General features: G+C 45.5%; 1 protein-coding gene across 4 annotated transcripts in view; it reads left to right on the top strand.

The window, feature by feature from the left end:
- Positions 1–14,812, top strand: part of LOC135517602 (guanine nucleotide exchange factor subunit RIC1-like) — a 71,616-nt gene extending 56,804 nt beyond the window's left edge. For all 4 annotated transcript variants that reach the window (XM_064942057.1, XM_064942056.1, XM_064942055.1 and 1 more), the window contains 19 exons: positions 230–374; positions 651–861; positions 1,002–1,232; positions 1,400–1,438; positions 1,648–1,848; positions 2,043–2,203; positions 2,466–2,604; positions 3,067–3,174; positions 4,912–5,040; positions 5,253–5,417; positions 5,648–5,938; positions 6,063–6,206; positions 6,460–6,618; positions 7,264–7,400; positions 7,793–8,088; positions 8,254–8,469; positions 8,645–8,822; positions 9,143–9,331; positions 9,470–14,812. In XM_064942057.1, the coding sequence (XP_064798129.1) occupies positions 230–374; positions 651–861; positions 1,002–1,232; positions 1,400–1,438; positions 1,648–1,848; positions 2,043–2,203; positions 2,466–2,604; positions 3,067–3,174; positions 4,912–5,040; positions 5,253–5,417; positions 5,648–5,938; positions 6,063–6,206; positions 6,460–6,618; positions 7,264–7,400; positions 7,793–8,088; positions 8,254–8,469; positions 8,645–8,822; positions 9,143–9,331; positions 9,470–9,767 (3,437 nt within the window). In that variant the 3' untranslated portion in view covers positions 9,768–14,812. The remainder of the gene's footprint in view (positions 1–229; positions 375–650; positions 862–1,001; positions 1,233–1,399; positions 1,439–1,647; positions 1,849–2,042; positions 2,204–2,465; positions 2,605–3,066; positions 3,175–4,911; positions 5,041–5,252; positions 5,418–5,647; positions 5,939–6,062; positions 6,207–6,459; positions 6,619–7,263; positions 7,401–7,792; positions 8,089–8,253; positions 8,470–8,644; positions 8,823–9,142; positions 9,332–9,469) is intronic.
- The last annotated feature ends 3,642 nt before the right edge of the window (positions 14,813–18,454 follow it).

The following is an 18,454-nucleotide window of genomic DNA, read 5'->3' as shown; positions in this document are numbered from 1 at the left end:
ATTTTACACGGCGCTGTGTTATCTCTGTTGTTGACAAGTGCACTGTTACACCCGAAGAAACCATAGTACTGTAAAAGCAGGGTTATGGTCAATTCGGGAAGTAAACCATATTCTTATTCTAGTTTTCCTCAATTGAAATGAATTGACGAAATGGAATTGACTCGACTGTATTACTGAAAAGATTTCTGTCTGACCGGTCGCCGTGTCTGTATCGAATCTCCCTCCTCAGACGTGTGGAACAAGACCGGCGCGGTGAAGCTGATCCGCTGGTCCCCCGACTACAGCGTTGCCATGGTGACCTGGGAGTGCGGCGGGCTGTCTTTATGGAGTGTGTTCGGAGCACACCTCATCTGTACACTCGGGGAGGACTTTGCGTGAGTGACAAGACGACGGTCTTTCTTTGTTATTCTTCCACCTCTGTTGGTCTTCATTTTCCTCCTCCCCCCTCCAGGACTCCCGCAGCCGCAGTACAATTCACATCGCCGTCGTCTTGTCAGCTACGCTCCTATGGTGCAGGCTGCGCGCTCTCATATAGTATAGGTTGATCCTGAACGGGACAACAACAAAAAAACTGTGCAAAATCTTCTCTTTTTCTCCTTGCAATTGTGTCTATTATAAACCCTTCTCTATGACTACGGTCTCAACCCCAGGTATCGGTCAGACGGCACTAAGAAGGATCCTATAAAGATCAGCTCTATGTGCTGGGGAGCGGAAGGCTACCACCTGTGGGTCATCACCAGTAAAGAGGAAGCGGAGCTTGTAGAGAACATGGAGGGGGCTCCACCTCCTACCCAGACCAAGCAGGCGGGGATACTGCAGTTCCACTTCATCAAAAGCGCCCTCACCGTTAACCCCTGCACGGTGAGCTTATGGACAATGGCGTCAATGCACACGTTCCTGACACCAACCAATTTTGCTTGCGAGGCACTTTCATGTAGAATACTGATATGTTGCAAACAAATTTATTTTTTTGTTGATTCCCTGTTGTCTGTCCCTCCCAGAGTAACCAGGAGCAGGTTTTACTACATGGGGAAGACCGTCTGTACCTGACCTGTGGTGACCCCACCCAGGTCCCATCCAGCAGCTCCGATGGCCCTAACACCCCTCACCCCCATAACCTCGCCCATGGCCTGGAGGGCAGCCCCCTTCACCATCGCTCCGCCCCCTCACCCAACTCCATCTCTCAGGGACTCAGCACTTTACTGGGACACAAGCACTGGCACGTGGTCCAGGTACAACCTCGTAAACTTAATTAATTTTGAATTCAGAAAGCGTTATTGTCCTTCAGCTGGCTACCTATTCAGATGTCGCTTTGATATGTTGACGTGAAGCTTGTTAGAAATGATGTTTCGCATCCTGTCAGTCAAACTATCCTGTGTTTTTTCCCCTTCTGTCGTAGATTCACAGCACATACCTAGAGAGTAATTGGCCTATACGGGTGAGTCAGTGTGGGGAAATACTTCTACGTCTGTCCTTAGGGATAAGTATTCAGTGTGTGTGTGTGGCTACATCAAACCATGTTAACCTGGGTTGTCAAATGAATGCAGGTTTTCCAGATACCCAATGTCGTCATGCGCACTTGCGCCTGCTATATCTATGGCTTCTAATGCATGAGGTGTGTGTGTGTGTGTGTGTGTGTGTGTATAGTTTGCAGCCATAGACACAGCAGGCCAGTGCATAGCGGTGGCAGGGAGACGTGGCTTTGCACATTACTCCATGTCCACCAGGAAATGGAAGCTGTTTGGGAACATCACTCAGGAGCAGAACATGACCGTGACAGGGGGGCTGGCCTGGTGGAATGACTTTGTCGTTGTTGCCTGTTACAATTTCACCGACCGGCAAGAAGAGGTAAGACGGCATAACACCGATAACTAACGTTCAGGAACAATACATTTTACACCACCCTGTTCTGAACATGTATGGGTCAAATTTGCATGGACAAATGGATTGGGAATGTGTGATGGTTTGCTCAGTTTGACTGGTCGCTTTGATGGATGGACAAAGTGAACAGCGGTACTTTCTTTTCTCCCCTCCCGGTGTAGCTGCGTCTGTACCTCCGGTCGTCCAACCTGGACAATGCCTTCGCCTCCGTCACCAAGCTGCACTCTGACACCCTGCTGCTCAACGTGTTCAGAGACCTGATCGTCCTCTTCAGAGCAGACTGCTCCATCTTCCTCTACAGCATCGAGAGGAGGCACGACGGGTAGGGAGAGACGAACACGCTTAGGACAGGCACAGGCAGGCACACCCACTCATACAAAGTGGGCAGGCAGGACGAGACCGGTGGGGAAGATCACCTGACAGAGGTCACGGATGATAATCAATAGTGTTGTGAAAAGAAAGTCACGTGAACTTTCCAATAATACTTATCACATGCCATTGGTTGGGGCTTTAACTCTGGGGGGAGGCTTTACAAAGGACCTGTCCAATCAATGTTATTAGTAGCGTATTGTCTTTCTCTGAAGGCCCAACCCGTCAGCCTGTGTTGAGCTGCTTCAAGAGGTGTCCATGTCCCGCTACATCCCCCATCCTGCCCTGGTGGTGTCTGTCACCCTCACCTCGGTGCGCACAGAGACCGGCATCGCGCTTAAAGCCCCACAGCAGGTACTGGTTTCAACACACACATGAAATCCCATCAAAAACCTGATCTCTTCAGACATCAGCGTGGCTCTTCCACCACTGCCCCCCCCCCCTAGCGCTTTTCTTTCACCAGCGTCGATTTAGCAGAGGTCTCCAACCCCTTGTTCCTGGAGAGCTACCGTCCTGTAGGTTTTCACTCCAACCCTAATCGAGTGCACCTGATTCTAATAACCAGCTGGTTGATGAGCTGGATCAGGTTAGTTAGAGCTGGGGTTGGAGCCAAAAACCTACAGGGGGGTAGCTCTCCAGGAACAAGGGGTTGGAGAGCCCTTATTTTGCAGCTATTTTGAACAGCGTTTTAATTTGCGCTGATTGCGATGTCTTTTAAATCTACTTTAGTGAATGCACTGATTTGTGAATCACTCTGGGTAAATGTCTGCTAAGTTGTTAAAATGTGAATAGTACTAATTTGTGTCACTGTACTAGGCCTGTATGGCAGAGAGCATCATGCTGAACCTGGCTGGCCAACTCATCATGCTACAGAGAGACCGTTCTGGACCACAGGTACGAGAGAAGGAAGACCAGAAGAAACTGGTGAGTCACTCACACACACACACAGTACCAGTCAAAAGTTTGGATACCTACTCATTCAAGGGTTTTTCTTTATTTTAAATTGTTTCTACATTGTAGAATAATAGTGAAGACATCCAAACTATAAAATAACACATATGGAATCATGTAGTAACCAAAAAAAGTGTTAAACAAATCAAAATATATTTGAGATTCTTCAAAGTAGCCACCCTTTGCCTTGATGACAATTTTGCACACTATTGGCATTCTCTCAACCAGCTTCATGAGGTAGTCAGCTGGAATGCATTTCAATTAACAGGTGTGCCTTGTTAATTTGTGGATTTTCTTCTTCCTTCATGCGTTTGAGCCAATCAGTTGTGTTGTGACAAGGTAGGGGTGGTATACAGAAGATATCCCTATTTGGTAAAAGACCAAGTCCATATTATGGCAAGAACAGCTCAAATAAGCAAATAGAAACTACATTCCATTACTTTAATACATGAAGGTCAGTTAATCAGGAACATGTCAAGAACTTTGAAAGTTTCTTCAAGTGCAGTCGCAAAAACCATCAAGCGCTATGATGAAACTGGCTCTGAGGACCGCTATAGGAAAGGAAGAGCCGGAGTTACCTCTGCTGCAGTTACCAGCCTAAATAAATGCTTCACAGAGTTCAAGTAACAGACACATCTCAACATCAACTGTTCAGAAGAGACTATGTGAACCAGGCCTTCATGGTCGAATTGCTGCAAAGAGACTTACTTGGGCCAAGAAACACGAGCAATGGACATTAGACCGGTGGGAATTTGTCCTTTGGTCTGATGAGTCCAAATATGAGATTTTTGGTTCCAACTGCTGCGTCTTTGTGAGATGCAGAGCAGGTTAACGGATGATCTACGCATGGAGGAGGTGTGGGGATGCTTTGCTGGTGACACTCAAGTGATTTATTTAGAATTCAAGGCACACTTAACCAGCATGGCTACCACAGCATTGTGCAGCAATCCGCAATCCCATCTAGTGGGACTATCATTTGTTTTTCAACAGGACGATGACCTAACACACCTCCAGGCTGTTAAGGGCTATTTGACCAAGAAGGAGAGTGATGGAGTGCTGCATCAGATGACCTGGCCTCCACAATCACCAGACCTCAACCCAATTGAGATGTTTTGGGCTGAGTTGGACCGCAGAGTGAAGGAAAAGCAGCTCACAAGTGCTCAGCATATATGGGAACTCCTTCAAGACTGTTGGAAAAGCATTCCTTGCGAAGCGGGTTGAGAGAATGCCAAGCGTGTGCAAAGCTGTCAAGGCAAAGGGTGACTACTTTGAAGAATGTCAAATAAGAAATATATTTTGATTTGTTTAACACTTTTTTGCTTACTACATGATTTCTTGCGTTATTTCATAGTTTTGATGTCTTCACTACGATTCTACAATGTAGAACATAGTCAAAAATAAAGAAAATCCCAGGAATATGTCTGAACTTTTGACTGGTACTGTACACACACACACCTACCTACCTACTGTTTGGGCTGTATAGCCTACTCCTACAGTCACTGTCATGCTAAACGACACAACCAGATCTGGGACCGGACTAAGTCACCCCCCCCCCCCGTAATAGTTGTCTTTGTCTCGTCATAATACATATATTGATTGATTTAATTTGTCATACTTGATACTGTCATTCTCCGTCAACATCTATAGCATTGTCTTACCCGCTGGCCACAGGTGCGTATATGCTGACCCGGTCTGTCACTCTGTTTCTAGCTGCCGTTCTGTCCTCCCGTGGTTCTGGCTCAGTGTGTAGAGAATGTGTGGACGACGTGTCGCAGTAACAAGAAGAAGCGCCACCTGCTGGAGGCTCTGTGGCTGTCCTGTGGCGAGGCTGGAATGAAGGTGTGGCTGCCCCTTCTCATTGAAATGAAACGCTTGTTGTTGTCGTCCAAATTTACACATCCTTCTATAAATTGCAACAAGAAAACATGTATGGCTACATTAGAAGGAATTTGAAGGGTGATGTTTGTCGGTGTGTTTCACGATCTACTTGTTAGTACCCGAGCATATTATTCAATGCTGCCACGCGATTGTTTCATTGTACCTCTCAAAAGGTGTGGCTGCCCCTGTTCCCGCGGGACCACCGTAAGCCCCACTCGTTCCTGTCCCGGCGCATCATGCTCCCCTTCCACATCAACATCTACCCCCTGGCCGTTCTGTTTGAAGACGCCCTGGTGCTGGGGGCATCTAATGAGACCGTGCTCTACGACGGCCTGCAGGTACTGTAGTTAGGAGTATTATACTGTAGTTATTACAGTAATAGTATTATCTGGTGTTGGGGGTTGGCAAATAGAACATAGTCTCCGATGGCCTGCGAGGGAGGGAGGGGGGGGGGGGGGTAACAAATCCTAGATACCATCTCTTGACGCCTACAAACTGCTCTTGTGCTCTACAACTTTACAAACCACTGTATCTGTGCGAATAACGTAATCATCGTCTTCTTCTGCAGGGTCCCAGAGAGGGCCGGGAGCCTCTTGAGGTGACGTTCCCTTACTGCACGGTGGAGAGGACCTCCCAGATCTACCTCCACCACATCTTGCGCCAGCTACTCGTGCGTAACCTGGGAGAGCAGGCCCTGCTCCTGGCCCAGTCCTGCGCGGCGCTCCCCTACTTCCCCCACGTCATGGAGCTCATGGTCCACGTGGTGCTGGAGGAGGAGGCCACCTCCCGGGAGCCCATCCCCGACCCGCTGCTGCCCACCGTGGCCAAGTTCATCACCGAGTTCCCCCTGTTCCTCCAGGTAAGGAGGAGGGGGAGAGCGATGTGGATGGAGGAGTGGTAGAGTATTGTCGTTCTCGGCTGAGGCAACTCGTGTGCATTTGACTGAATTAATTAATTTATTCATTCATGTTTTCTTCGTCCAGACCATCGTGCACTGCGCCAGGAAGACTGAGTATGCCCTGTGGAACTACCTGTTTGCTGCCGTGGGCAACCCCAAGGATCTGTTTGAGGAATGTCTAATGGCTCAGGACCTGGACACAGCAGCATCCTATCTCATCATACTGCAGGTATCTACATATACTACCCTATCTCATGGCACTGTAAGATTCCTATCCTATATCCCAGAGGCACATTATTTAGAAATGTGACTGGTATTAAGGTATGGAGCTAGGGTGAGGGTTGGAGCTCCGGTTAGGATTGGAGCCACTGTACGGTGAGCATTGGAGCAGGGGTGAGGGTTTGAGCCAGGGTGAGGGTAATGTTTAGGGGTGGAGTTGTGTCGTAAGTGTTTTGTATGGATAATGTAACTGTGGCGTCTAGAACATGGAGGTTCCGGCGGTGAGCAGGCAGCACGCTACGCTGCTCTTCAACACGGCTCTGGAGCAGGGCAAGTGGGACCTCTGTCGTCACATGATCCGATTCCTCAAGGCCATTGGCTCTGGGGAGATGGAGACCCCGCCTCCAACACCAACCACTCAGGTATCGGAGAGAACTATTTCAAGCTCGCTGCTTCAACTCTGTCTTCTACCGCTGTCTCTTCTCGCGCTCTCTCCATCTTTAAATCATCTCTAAATCTCTAAGCGGCTAGACGTATCTATGGGGATGATATTAGGGATGGTCTAAAAATACTGTATAAGACTGCTATTAAGGCTACGGCCTCACATCCACCTCTCTATTTCAGCAATAAGGCCCGAGGGGGGGTTGTGGTATATGGCCAGAATACCACGGCTAAGGGCTGTTCTTAGGCACTCCGCAATGCGGCTAAGGCCTGGATACAGTGGAGGCCTGGATACAGCGCTTAGCCGTGGTTTATGGGCCATATACCACAAACCCCCGAGGTGCCTTATTGCTATTATGAACTGGATACCAACGTAATTCGAACAGTACATTTTATTTGAAAATATATATATGATGTCCATATGGTATATGATCTGGTGGAGCATTCAGGGCTCGAACCACCCGGTTTATAATGAAATATAAATTGGATATAAACTGGCTATACTGTTGTTTCAGGGGATTACTGGATGAGTTGTCCCGCCTGATTATGAGCACATTGTTCGAACAGTAGATTGGAGTTTTAAATGCTTCCCATATAAGTGACCAGTTGATGTGTCCTCTCAACAGGAACCCAGTTCGACGGGAGGCTTCGAGTTCTTCAGGAACCGCAGCATCAGTCTGTCCCAGTCAGCTGACGGCATCGCTGCTGGGAAGTTTAACCTTCAGAAGACCTTTAGCATGCCCTCCGGGCCCTCCACTAAAGGGTACGGATACTATTATTATAGTAATACATTCAATTGAACAGATTTTATTCAGAGACTTAAAGTACAGTGAGCGTATGCGTGATCCTTGCTGGAATTGAACACGCTGCCGTGGCGTTTGCTAGCCCTTCTCTTCTATCTACTGAGCCGGACAGGCCCACTACTGCTGGTCTCCAGTTCTCAAGTTCAAATGAACAATGATGACGATAACATAACATGTCGTACTTATATAAAGAATTACTGGGCTATTATCTGTTTTGCATAATTAATTGGATGGAATTGAGACCAGCCCTTGTGGCATTTGCACTATTTGTGTTCCGGGCCCTTTCACTATCGTACCTGTAACAGCTCTTCCATCTCCTCCACGTGTCCTCTCCCTCTGCCTCTCCCTCTAGGTCTGAGCGATGGAGTAAGGACAGTGACTGTGCTGAGAACATGTACATAGACATGATGTTATGGCGTCACGCCCGGCACCTACTGGAGCAGGTCCGCCTCAAAGACCTAGGCTGTTTCTCCGCCCAGCTGGGCTTCGAGCTGATTGGCTGGCTGTGCCGCGAGCGCACCCGGGTAGCGCGGCTCGATGACTTTGTCATGGCGCTGAAGTGTCTCCACAAGGACTTCCTCTGGCCGTTTCCTGTCATCCCAGCGTGCTCGACCAGCTCGCCCTTCAAGGACGGACACCGCAAGACGGGTGAGGGTGCGGGGTGTGACTGTGGCTGTATCTGCCCTCAGCTGTGGTTGTCGGTCTCCCCAGTCAACTTCCCCTATCCCATTTCTTTGTAAGTGTGTTCAGTGTGCCAACCTTGATGAGTTAGTATGACGAAGTGCCTGCATGTGTGTTTCTCTCTCCCTCCAGTGCTGAGCCAGCGGCTGCTAAAGTCCCAGTCAGCAGACAGCCTGTTGAACAGTGACATGGACACAGCGCCCCCGCGGGCCTCAGCACGCAACAGCAACCACACCTGGCTGGACGGTCTCGGGGCGCTGGGGCCGGAGCCTAAAGAGATGAACACATCCTCTTCCCACGGGGGGCCACAGACACAGGAGGCCTTCCTCTCTCCACTCACTAACAAAAGTTGGTGGCCCTCCTCTACTTCAGCGTTCACTTGTCAACTCTCTCTCTCTCTCTCTATATATATCTGCCTCTCGCTTTCTCTCTACCAGGCTCTCTCGTTTTGTCTTCTTATCCCTTTACCTCTTCTTCTAAATTCTCTCCGGTCATCTCTTCCCTCCCCTCCCTTATTCCCCAGCGGAGGAGTGCAGTATCGGTTCGGCCACAGACCTGACAGAGACCAGCAGCATGGTGGATGGAGACTGGACCATGGTGGATGAGAATTTTTCCACTCTGAGTCTGACCCAGTCGGAGCTGGAACACATCTCCATGGAGCTGGCTAACAAGGGGCCTCACAAGTCTCAGGTCCAGCTACGGTAAGGCTGTTATCCTCTCCAGTCCTCTCTGTTAGGTGCTACAAAATACTCCTTCACCCCACCTACCATCCCGACCTAGCTAGATTTATGGCTGTGGTGACCTATTCTGCTTGTTGGTTTCATATGTGGGTTTGTGTTTATCTTGTGTGATTTTGTTTGTCCTTGGGTAGGTTTCCCAGACACAGATTAAGCCTATCCTTGGACTAAAATGTTCTAAAAGGAGAGTCTCCATTGCACGTGCTTCTTAGTGTAGGACTAGGTGTAATCTGTCTGGTAATCCAGCCCCTTCTGTACCATTCCTGATCTCTTTCTGTCCTCAGCTACCTGCTGCATGTGTTCATGGAGGCGGGCTGTCTGGAGTGGTGTGTTGTGATTGGTCTGATCCTGAGAGAGGCCACGGTCATCAAGCAGGTGGTCAACTTCCTGGACAGCCCAGAGGTTCCTCCTGAGACCGTCCAAAGTATCCGCTCCGGCCTGCTGGGAGTTGATGCGTGGGCCTCCACAGACTGGTTAGTCTCTCGCTCTCTCTCACTAGAACTGTTGCTGCACGTGTGTGCCCATGTTTATGACAAAAATTCAATGAATGCTTGAAATGGCTATGAATATTCTTATGAATACTGGCTCCCTCGCTCTCCTCCTCCCTGTAGCCTGGGCTATAAACCCTTCCTGAACCTGATCCGGCCCCAGCTGCAGAAGCTAATAGAGACTGCTGTGGAGCAGGTCCAGCCTGAAGCCTTCCAGCCAGGGGCTTCCAACCCCAACTCCAAGCTGACTGAGCCCCAGCCCGGATGCCCCAGGGCGGAGGACAGTAGAGGGCCTGCTCCCTTGGGCCTGGCCCTGCCCTCGGAGCCCTCTGGAGGGTTAGTGACAGAGGACGGAGGAGCTCCAGAGGAGCAGGAGGAGCAGGCGGCCGACGAGGGGGCGTATGACTGCACCCTGTCCTGACGTGCCCTGTCCTGACCTGGGTCGTGTTCATTAGCCACCAAAACGGAAGAAAATGGGCTGAAACAGGGAGGGACTACATGAAACGTTTTTGCTACGGTGTGTGTGCCCTAATGACGACAGCCCTGTCCTAACCTCTGACCTTGCTGGGCAGGTGAAGGGGTGTGGTGCGGGTGTGTGATGGGACACGGGATGAGAAAGAAGAAGAGGAGGAGGAGGAGGAAGGGATCCTCAAAGACTGAATACTCTGCATTGTGGGTCTCGAACCAGTTTTGTTGGCTGATGTGGACCCAGATATGTTACATCGACCATGAGTGTGTGTGTGTGAGAGTATATGCTTGTTTATGTGAGGCTTTTGTGTGTTACCATACATTGGGTGTAAAACACAAGGAAGCTCTGTCTTTGTTTCTCTCCTGTCCGCATACTCATCCATCCCGGTGCTGGAACAGGGTCTGAGTGAGCGGAGTGGGTTGAGTGTCAGTATTATGGACTTGAGTCACTGCAAACATCGCTTGCCAGGACACAGCCAATTCATAGCACCCAAACAAAAACACCTAAGATATCCATACTGTACGACAGGTGGTTCAAACCTCTACGTTTATTCTACTTCCCATGTATTCCTTTTTAAAGAATCTGATCACAGACCCAAGTTTTTTGCAGATTCTGAGTTTGGGCTCGTCAGGCTTTATTCTGGAATGAAGTGTTCGAGCACAAAGCAGGCAGTTTGTTGCAATTTAACTTTTTACCAAAATGTGCTTTTCAGATCAGAGAATTGCTCGCTGTCTGTATTGTGGTCTCGGCTAGGCTTTAGTGTCCGTCTATGTATAAATGTATACTGCTCGGCTGGCTTTTCTGTGTGATGTGAGCGAATTCCCAGTCAGATCACCGTGGCGACTTGTTAGGGAGAGCACAAGGAACAAAAAGCATTCGTGATATTCTCCCGAGAGACCTGTCAAACAAACCTTTTATTGGCAGCCATTCCACAGAACTGAACAGTTAAACCTTTATATTTTTTCACGGTTTGTAGAAAGGTCTATTGTACTTTTTTGTGGAGTAAGTTCAAGTAAAACTTTGGTACTTCTGGCAAGAAACCGCCCCTGAAACCCACGAACGGTGTTGCCGGGACATTTTACGAGATGCGTGTGTTGTGCAAGCGGAGGGTTCTCGTATTTTCATACCTCATGGTGTACAGTGGATTTTAAAGATGTTTTATGATACCTTTGTCAATAATTTAGAGGTGTTCTTCAATATCCATAGCATTCATTTAGGAAATGATGTCCCCTTATTACAATGCAAGACTGTGGCGTGAGAATGCTCTTGGTCAAGAGCGAAGACGTATGTGTGTTGATGACCTGGATTAGTGATGTATGTTGTTGACGAGGGCCTGATAAGCCCTCAATTGGGGGGTGGGTAACCCCGAGGTTAGAGCGTTTGGGCCAGTAAGCGAAAGGTTGCTGGTTTGAATACCGGAAACCGACAAGGTGATAAAAATCTGTTGCTGTGCCCTTGAGTAAGGCACTTAACCCTAATTGCTCCTGTTGCGCTATACAATTGTGACCCCACTCCCTGCGGGACACTCGAGGGGAGTTCGGATATGCCAACAACAACAATAAAACATTTCCATTTCAAACGTGTGTAACAGAACAAATATAAGCACCCCTCAAATGAATTCAAAACATGACTGTCTCCTGAAAGGAGAATCTAACCATGTCTGAGGACAAACCACATTTATTATGATGATCATGACCTGCATCTTCACACACGTACTTGGCTCGAGAATTGAAACATTACTGTTCAATTAATTGGCTTCGGTCCTGTGGAGGATCCAATGGGAAGCAAACCATAGGAGAAACAAAGCTATGTTCATTCACTTTATATTGATATGCCAGAGTTCACTTTTATTCACCCCTTTGTAAAGACAAAAAAACAACTTGTGTTTAACTTAACGTCATATCGTTATCGTTTTTCAGGTAGGATTGTGTTTTATCTCCTATCAGTGATCTTTGTCTTTCCTTGGGAATTGCTGTGGAGTTGAAGAGGTCCTGGGCTCTTTAATGAATACAGAATACGTCCCATAGTTTCTATAAGGACCTAGGTCTATAATGTCTTGGTCGTTATCACCGTGGTAACATACCAAAACCTTGATCACAAGCGGTGATACTGATAACAATGACTTTACGAGAATCTCCAACTCCGAAGCGGCTGTGTGTGTACGATGTAACTGCAAAGACCAAGTAGTATTGCATCTGTTAATGATTTTGTTTTGTTGACTAAAGTACATTATCCTCACATGGAATCGAGCTTTTGAGGCCGAGTGTTATTCTTATTTATTGGTTGTGTTGTTATTACTATTCTAAATAGTCTTCTTTTTTTTAATTCTTCAAATTGTTTTTATTTTGGCTATATCAAAGCAGCTAATGGAGAGCTATTTAATTGCTTTTGCCTCGACATACTGTAGTCATCTGTCTTTAGACCCATATCCCACCGCCTGACACGAAAAGAGCTCCTAAAACTGGGCCTCAGTTCGTTGCGCGTCTCTGAGTAGGAGTGCTAGGTACAGTTTTGCTTTTCAGATCATAATGTATACGATTACATGGACAAGGGGGATCCGAGTTGAATCTGGTGTGTTTGTCCGGGGCTACAACAAAAAGTGTGCTGTTTGGGGGTACTTAAGGAGTTGAGGAACACTGCTATCAAATATTATTTGTCACATGCGCCGAATACAACGGGTCCACACCCTTACACCTTACAGTGAAATGCTGACTTACAAGCCCATAACCAACTATGCAGTTTTGAGAAATAAAGTTACAAATAATTAAAGAGCAGCAGTAAAATAACAATAGCGAGGCTATATACATGGGGTTCTCGTATGGAGTCAATGTGGGTGTGAGGGGGGGGCACCAATAGTCTGGGTAGCCATTTGATTAGATGTTCAGGAGTCTTATGACTTGGTGGTAGAAGCTGTTTAGAAGCCTCTTGGACCTATACTTGGCGCTCCGGTACTTCTTTCCGTGCAGTAGGAGAGAAAACAGTCTGACTAGGGTGGCTAGAGTCTTTGACAATTTTTAGGGCCTTCCTCTGACACCGCCTGGTGTATTGCCTCCTGGATGGCAAGAAGCTTGGCCCCAGTGATTTACTGGGCCGTACACATTACCCTCTGTGCGGTCAGAGGCCAAGCAGTTGCCATACCAGGCAGTGATGCAACCCGTCAGGATGCTCTCGATGGTGCAGCTGTAGAACCTTTTGAGGACCCATGCCAAATATTTCCAGTCTCCTGAGGGGGAATAGGTTTTGTCATGCCCTCTTCACAACTGTCTTGGTGTGCTTGTTAATTTGTTGGTGACGTGGACGCTCTCAACCTGCTCCACTACAGCCCCGTCGATGAGAATGGAGGCGTGCTCGGCCCTCCTTTTCCTGTTGTCCACATTCATCTCCTTTGTCTTGACCACTCTGACTGAGAAGTTGTTGTCCTTGCACCACACGGTCAGGTCTCTGACCACCTTCCTATAGGCTGTCTCGTCATTGTCTGATCCAGATCCCTCTTGTCCATGTAATCTTATGCATTATGATCTGAGAAGCCAAATGGATCCTAGCACTCCTACTCTGAGACGCTTTATAAATAGGGGCCCAGGGATACTCGAGGACTGGAATTGGGACAACACTGCTCTAGACAACTGCTGGTGCTCTGAACACACCGGTTCTGGTTAACTTACTGTGCATGTAGGCTGTGTTCCTCTATTATATTAGGGCCCTACAACTACAGAAAGTACAGCAATGGTGTCCACTTACTTACAGTAAGTACATCCATATTAAATCGTGCAATTCTGAAATGTTACTTTGTTTCAGCTTTATCGTGTTTTTTTTAAACATTTTTATTTTCAGTTTTCAGCCTTTTATTTGCATTCTCTGCTCCTCCTTTTTTCTGTCACTCATACAGACCAAAATATTTGTATTTTAATCATTATTTTTGCTGCAGCTTACTGTGTTTGTAGTGTACATGGTTGTTTGCAGTTTTTCTGTTTTGCCTCTTCTGATTCTCATTTATTGTTCTGCTGCATTTAGAAAATCCCTTTGTACAGTCACGACGACTGTACACAGCATTGATGTGCTTAGCTATATTCCATATCTGCTTTCAGTACGGTATTGTATATGCAGTCAGTGGCTTACTTTGCTGCCTGCTCTCAAACTGTGAAGTTTACCTAACACGCGGCGTACAGTACTTGGCTAACCAAAGACAAATGTTCAGAGGCTTTCGGTCGGTGTGTGCAGGTTGTTGAGAAGATGAGTGCTTGTGTAGAGGTGCAAAGATGTACAATGAATCCCCCCCCACACACACACACACAAACACCCTCCCTCTGTGATGAGAAAGATAACCAACCATTGACGCTCAAAACCAATTTTTCAGTTAGTTCTCAAGACTGTTTTTCTATATCATATAGAAATGGATATTATGATTATACACGTCATGTTTCTGTCTGATCTGAGGATTTTGTTTTGCGTGTGTCTTTGCTGCTGGGAAAAGCAAAGTCATACATGACACAGCGGTACTGTGTTCAAACAAAGGACGTTATAAGAACATCTCTGGTTCATACACACACTATATAGGTGATCAAAGACATACTGAGTGGAAGAGGACTCTTTTTACTTCATATTGTACTTTAAAGTATTGCCTATCTATGACACATTACCTGGGTCATGCAGACAGTTGGACATCTTCAATGCAGTGTACAGTATATAGTGTTTCTTGTACAATTAGCCTTTTCTACTAATTTTTGGTTTTCTATTTTATTTTTTTCCTGTACATAAAAGAACAATAAATTATTTTTAAAAACAAAAAAATGACTTTTTTCCCAATTGCAATTGATATTTTCAAGACAACGACTACCAAAAATAATGGTTAAATCATGTATTAAGCACTTTATTGCTCTACACGGTGTTATCTTCATTTGAACATGTGTTCATTTCAAGCTTCTTTTTTTGCATGGGGAAAAAAAGTGGTTCTGTTTCACTTACACATCAATTCCCATAAATGATATCAACCATGTTAATCCTGTTGTCATGCTATAACTGATTTAACGGTATGGTTAGGGGGTGACTCCAGTTGATTAATATCTAAAAATGTCATACAAAACTGCACTTTATTCAGTGGCTCTGAAATACTCTGCAGTAAAATGTGTAACTTAAAAAAAGGGATAAGTCAGTTTAAATTTGAACAAAACATGGCAAGATAGGTCCCCAGAAAACTCATTCAGCAAAGACAATCAATGAACAAACATGGACTTAAGATGTTGCCATGTCAATTTCAGATCCCATTTTTCTAACTCAAGTGTAAGTTAAATTATATCAGCAATATGAATTACTCAATTTTTCATTTAAAAAAATTCAAGGACATTTAAGTGAAATTCAAGGCCCATATCAATGGATTAAATATTTCCACTAAATATTGACCCATTGACCATGTTTAATGGGATATGACTATTTGTAGCCTTTTGCTAGCTCCTTCTGAATACTGTTCATCATAATTTGTTTGAACTTGACATGTGCTTTGGTGAACATGGAAACGAGTGCACTATCAAGACACAAGTGATTTGTGTTTTGTTAGCAATGCACCATATAAAGAATTAACAATTGAGATCGGATTGAATCCCCCCGCCTTAGTGCTGGAATCAATCCCTATCGAGGAAGATCTGTTCTAACTCACGTTTGTAGTGACTTCATTCACGGTTAGGGCTGCAAATGTCGGCTCAATGAGACATTTTCTTTAAATAGCGGGGGTTTTTGTACACTTTTTTTTTTCTCCATATTTTACATTAACATTTTAGTAATTTAGCAGGCACTCTTATCCAGAGCGACTTACAGTGCATTCATCTTAAATTAGCTAGGTGGGACAACCACACCACAGGCATAGTAAATACACATTTCCTTAGAGTAGCTATCAGCAAAGTCTGAGCTGGGGAAGGGGGGGTCAAGTGCAAGTGTTGGTTCAGGATTATTATTGGGGGGGTTCGAGGTGAGGGGGATTATTTTAGGTACTTTTTGAAGAGGTCGGGTTTCCGGTGCTTTCGGAAGATGGTCAGCGACTCTGCTGTCCTCGCTTCGGGGGAAGCTGGTTCCACCATTGGGGTGCCAGGACAGAGGAGAGCTTGGACTGGGCTGAGTGGGAGCCAAGAGACCAGAGGGTTTGAGCATAGCCTGAAGGCAGTGAGGGGCAGTTCCTCTTGCTGCGCCGTAGACCAGCACCATAATCTTGTAGTGGATGTGAGCGTCGACTGGAAGGCCGTGGATTGTGCGGAGGAGCTGGGTGACTTTTTTTTGTTTTATTTAACCTTTATTTAACTAGGCAAGTCAGTTAAGAACAAATTCTTATTTACAATGATGGCTCGAGAGAAGTTGCAAATACAGATCCAACCTAACAAAACTGAGTCACATGTTTCTTGAAAGTTTACCATAGTCTGAACTGCCCACACTATCTCAGCTACTTTCACCCTGATCTAGGTATGTGTAAAGTTCAATTTAACTTCCCTATATTATGCACAGTTAGCTGTCCTCCCTCTCCTACGAGTTATCCCATGTAACAATATACCTAGTCTCTGTGAATGATACCCATCTATCACCACGACCTTAACCTATAAACCCCCACAGATCTCCACTGCAGTCATGTTCCATCCCACTTAACAGCCCTATGTAAACATTCCTTCTCAAACACAGGCCTCTTGTGTACCTCGCCTCCTGCTACAGATACATTTGCACATATATCATTCCATCTAACACAACACACTTGTCACTATTCCCAATGCACTTCTACAGTTATAAACATACTGAAACATTCTCAAATCAGTTAATATACATCAGTCCCTCCTCTGGGACTGATCACTTATGTTCCACAAAACCTAAAAACATATTGACTTGAAAAGGAAAGAGAAAAAAAGTACATGTTTAATAACTTCACACCATCCTTGATGCGACTAAAACTGGGGAAAGAACCGTCCGTCCGTTACATTCTATACCCATGTAATGCTGATCTCCATGCCCTTTCCATTTTCATCCTTGGGTGTTAACGCAAAACAGACTGAGCCTTGTATGCAGTTAATTGTACCGTATCATCCAGCAATCTCTATGTATCGATGCGATTTAACATTCTTGACACTGTAAAACAAAAGAGAACAATAAAAAAACTTCATGGTTGACCAAGCGCTCATCCAGTGAGTTATCTAACAACCTCCCTGTCGGAGCATACGTAAAGATAAGGTTTCTAGAGCCTCCCTAGGCCTAATACATTTGAGCAGTGACCCCACCCCTAGCCAACCATTGGAACTATTGTATCTCTTGCAAGTTTGTAAAGCTGTGTATGCATGGGCTTGGTCTGATGTGTAGTAGGTAATGACATATGCAGTGACATCACTTGGGCTGGACTTCGCGCTTAATAAAATAACTTGGGACTTTTCCTATTTTGCAGAACTTACTCAGAAACATGCGTGCTATGTTCCTGTTGTCAACTTCAGTCTGCAATTGCATTTAATAAAGGTTTTTGAGTTATTTAATTAAAGATATTTTCAGAATGCTAATTTCACCAATGATTAACAAGGAACGAACCCCAACACCTGGAACTCAAGCCTCACCTAGTCCTGACAGGCAGCGCAGACATAAGAATACAATGATGGTATGGTTATCATACAGGACTAGTGGAACCATTGTGGGCAGTCACAACCAATCTGAAATGTATGATGAATTTTAAAAATATATTTAAAAAAAAATACATTTTCTTGAGTTACAATTATTTATCAGACAAAACCATGATACTACTACCTCTAGATATTACTGCTTATACAAATTCGTACTGCTAAAAATGTGCCTTTTTAGAAGTGAACAAGCAATTACCCAGTTAGTGTCTTCCTCATTATTGTCCACCTCCCCACAGAAGTGGCACAGTTAGCTCAGGTCATCTAGCAAAACATAAATGGCAAGTAGTCTATACATCTTTACATGAATTTTTCTGAACAAACAGGGAACGAGAATAGTATAGGTTTCTTGTAACAGAATTATTTAAATACATATGTTTTAGTGGCAATCTAGTCAGAAGTTGGATCGAGGAGAATTTTGGCATGCAAGAAAATAGCCTTGCCGAAATCCTCACCCCCTTTCTAATTTCCTTAATTTCGTGCTTAGTCAACTTTCTGTGGCACACAGAGTCAAACACTTTCTATAGAACAATCTTCACGTCAGGATAGGCAACCGAAATGAATAATTAATGTATGTGTGTTATATTAAACAGAGGGAGTAAAACTTAGGCAAGCAATAAACATTTCAGAACAACTACTGTCGAATAAGACATGAGATGACAAATTTCGGCAAAGATATTTATTTATAGACTAATACACTTGAAACAAATAGCCAAACTGAAAACTGCAGACATTACTAGTGCCTTTCCCACAATCAAACCGACATAAAAATGTTTGAAACACAGCCTAACGTGATCAGAAATCTCAACTAGCAAGCAAGTTGCAGCAATGAAGAATTGAGTGCGTGTGCGTTCACGCGAAAGGGGGGGGGGTGGATGGATGGATTCTGGCAGATTGAGATTTTCAGCACAGCACCGGCTCCTGTTTCACTGATTTCTAGTTCGACTGCAAATCGTGGTGAAACCTGTTAGGTTATAATTCTAAGAATAAAAAAACTCAACGGACACCATA

The sequence above is a fragment of the Oncorhynchus masou genome, chromosome 28 (genome assembly GCF_036934945.1).
Source record: "Oncorhynchus masou masou isolate Uvic2021 chromosome 28, UVic_Omas_1.1, whole genome shotgun sequence".
Classification (NCBI taxonomy): Eukaryota; Metazoa; Chordata; class Actinopteri; order Salmoniformes; family Salmonidae; genus Oncorhynchus; species Oncorhynchus masou.
Note: the sequence above shows the minus strand (reverse complement) of the source record. Positions and strands in the feature narration are given on the sequence as shown.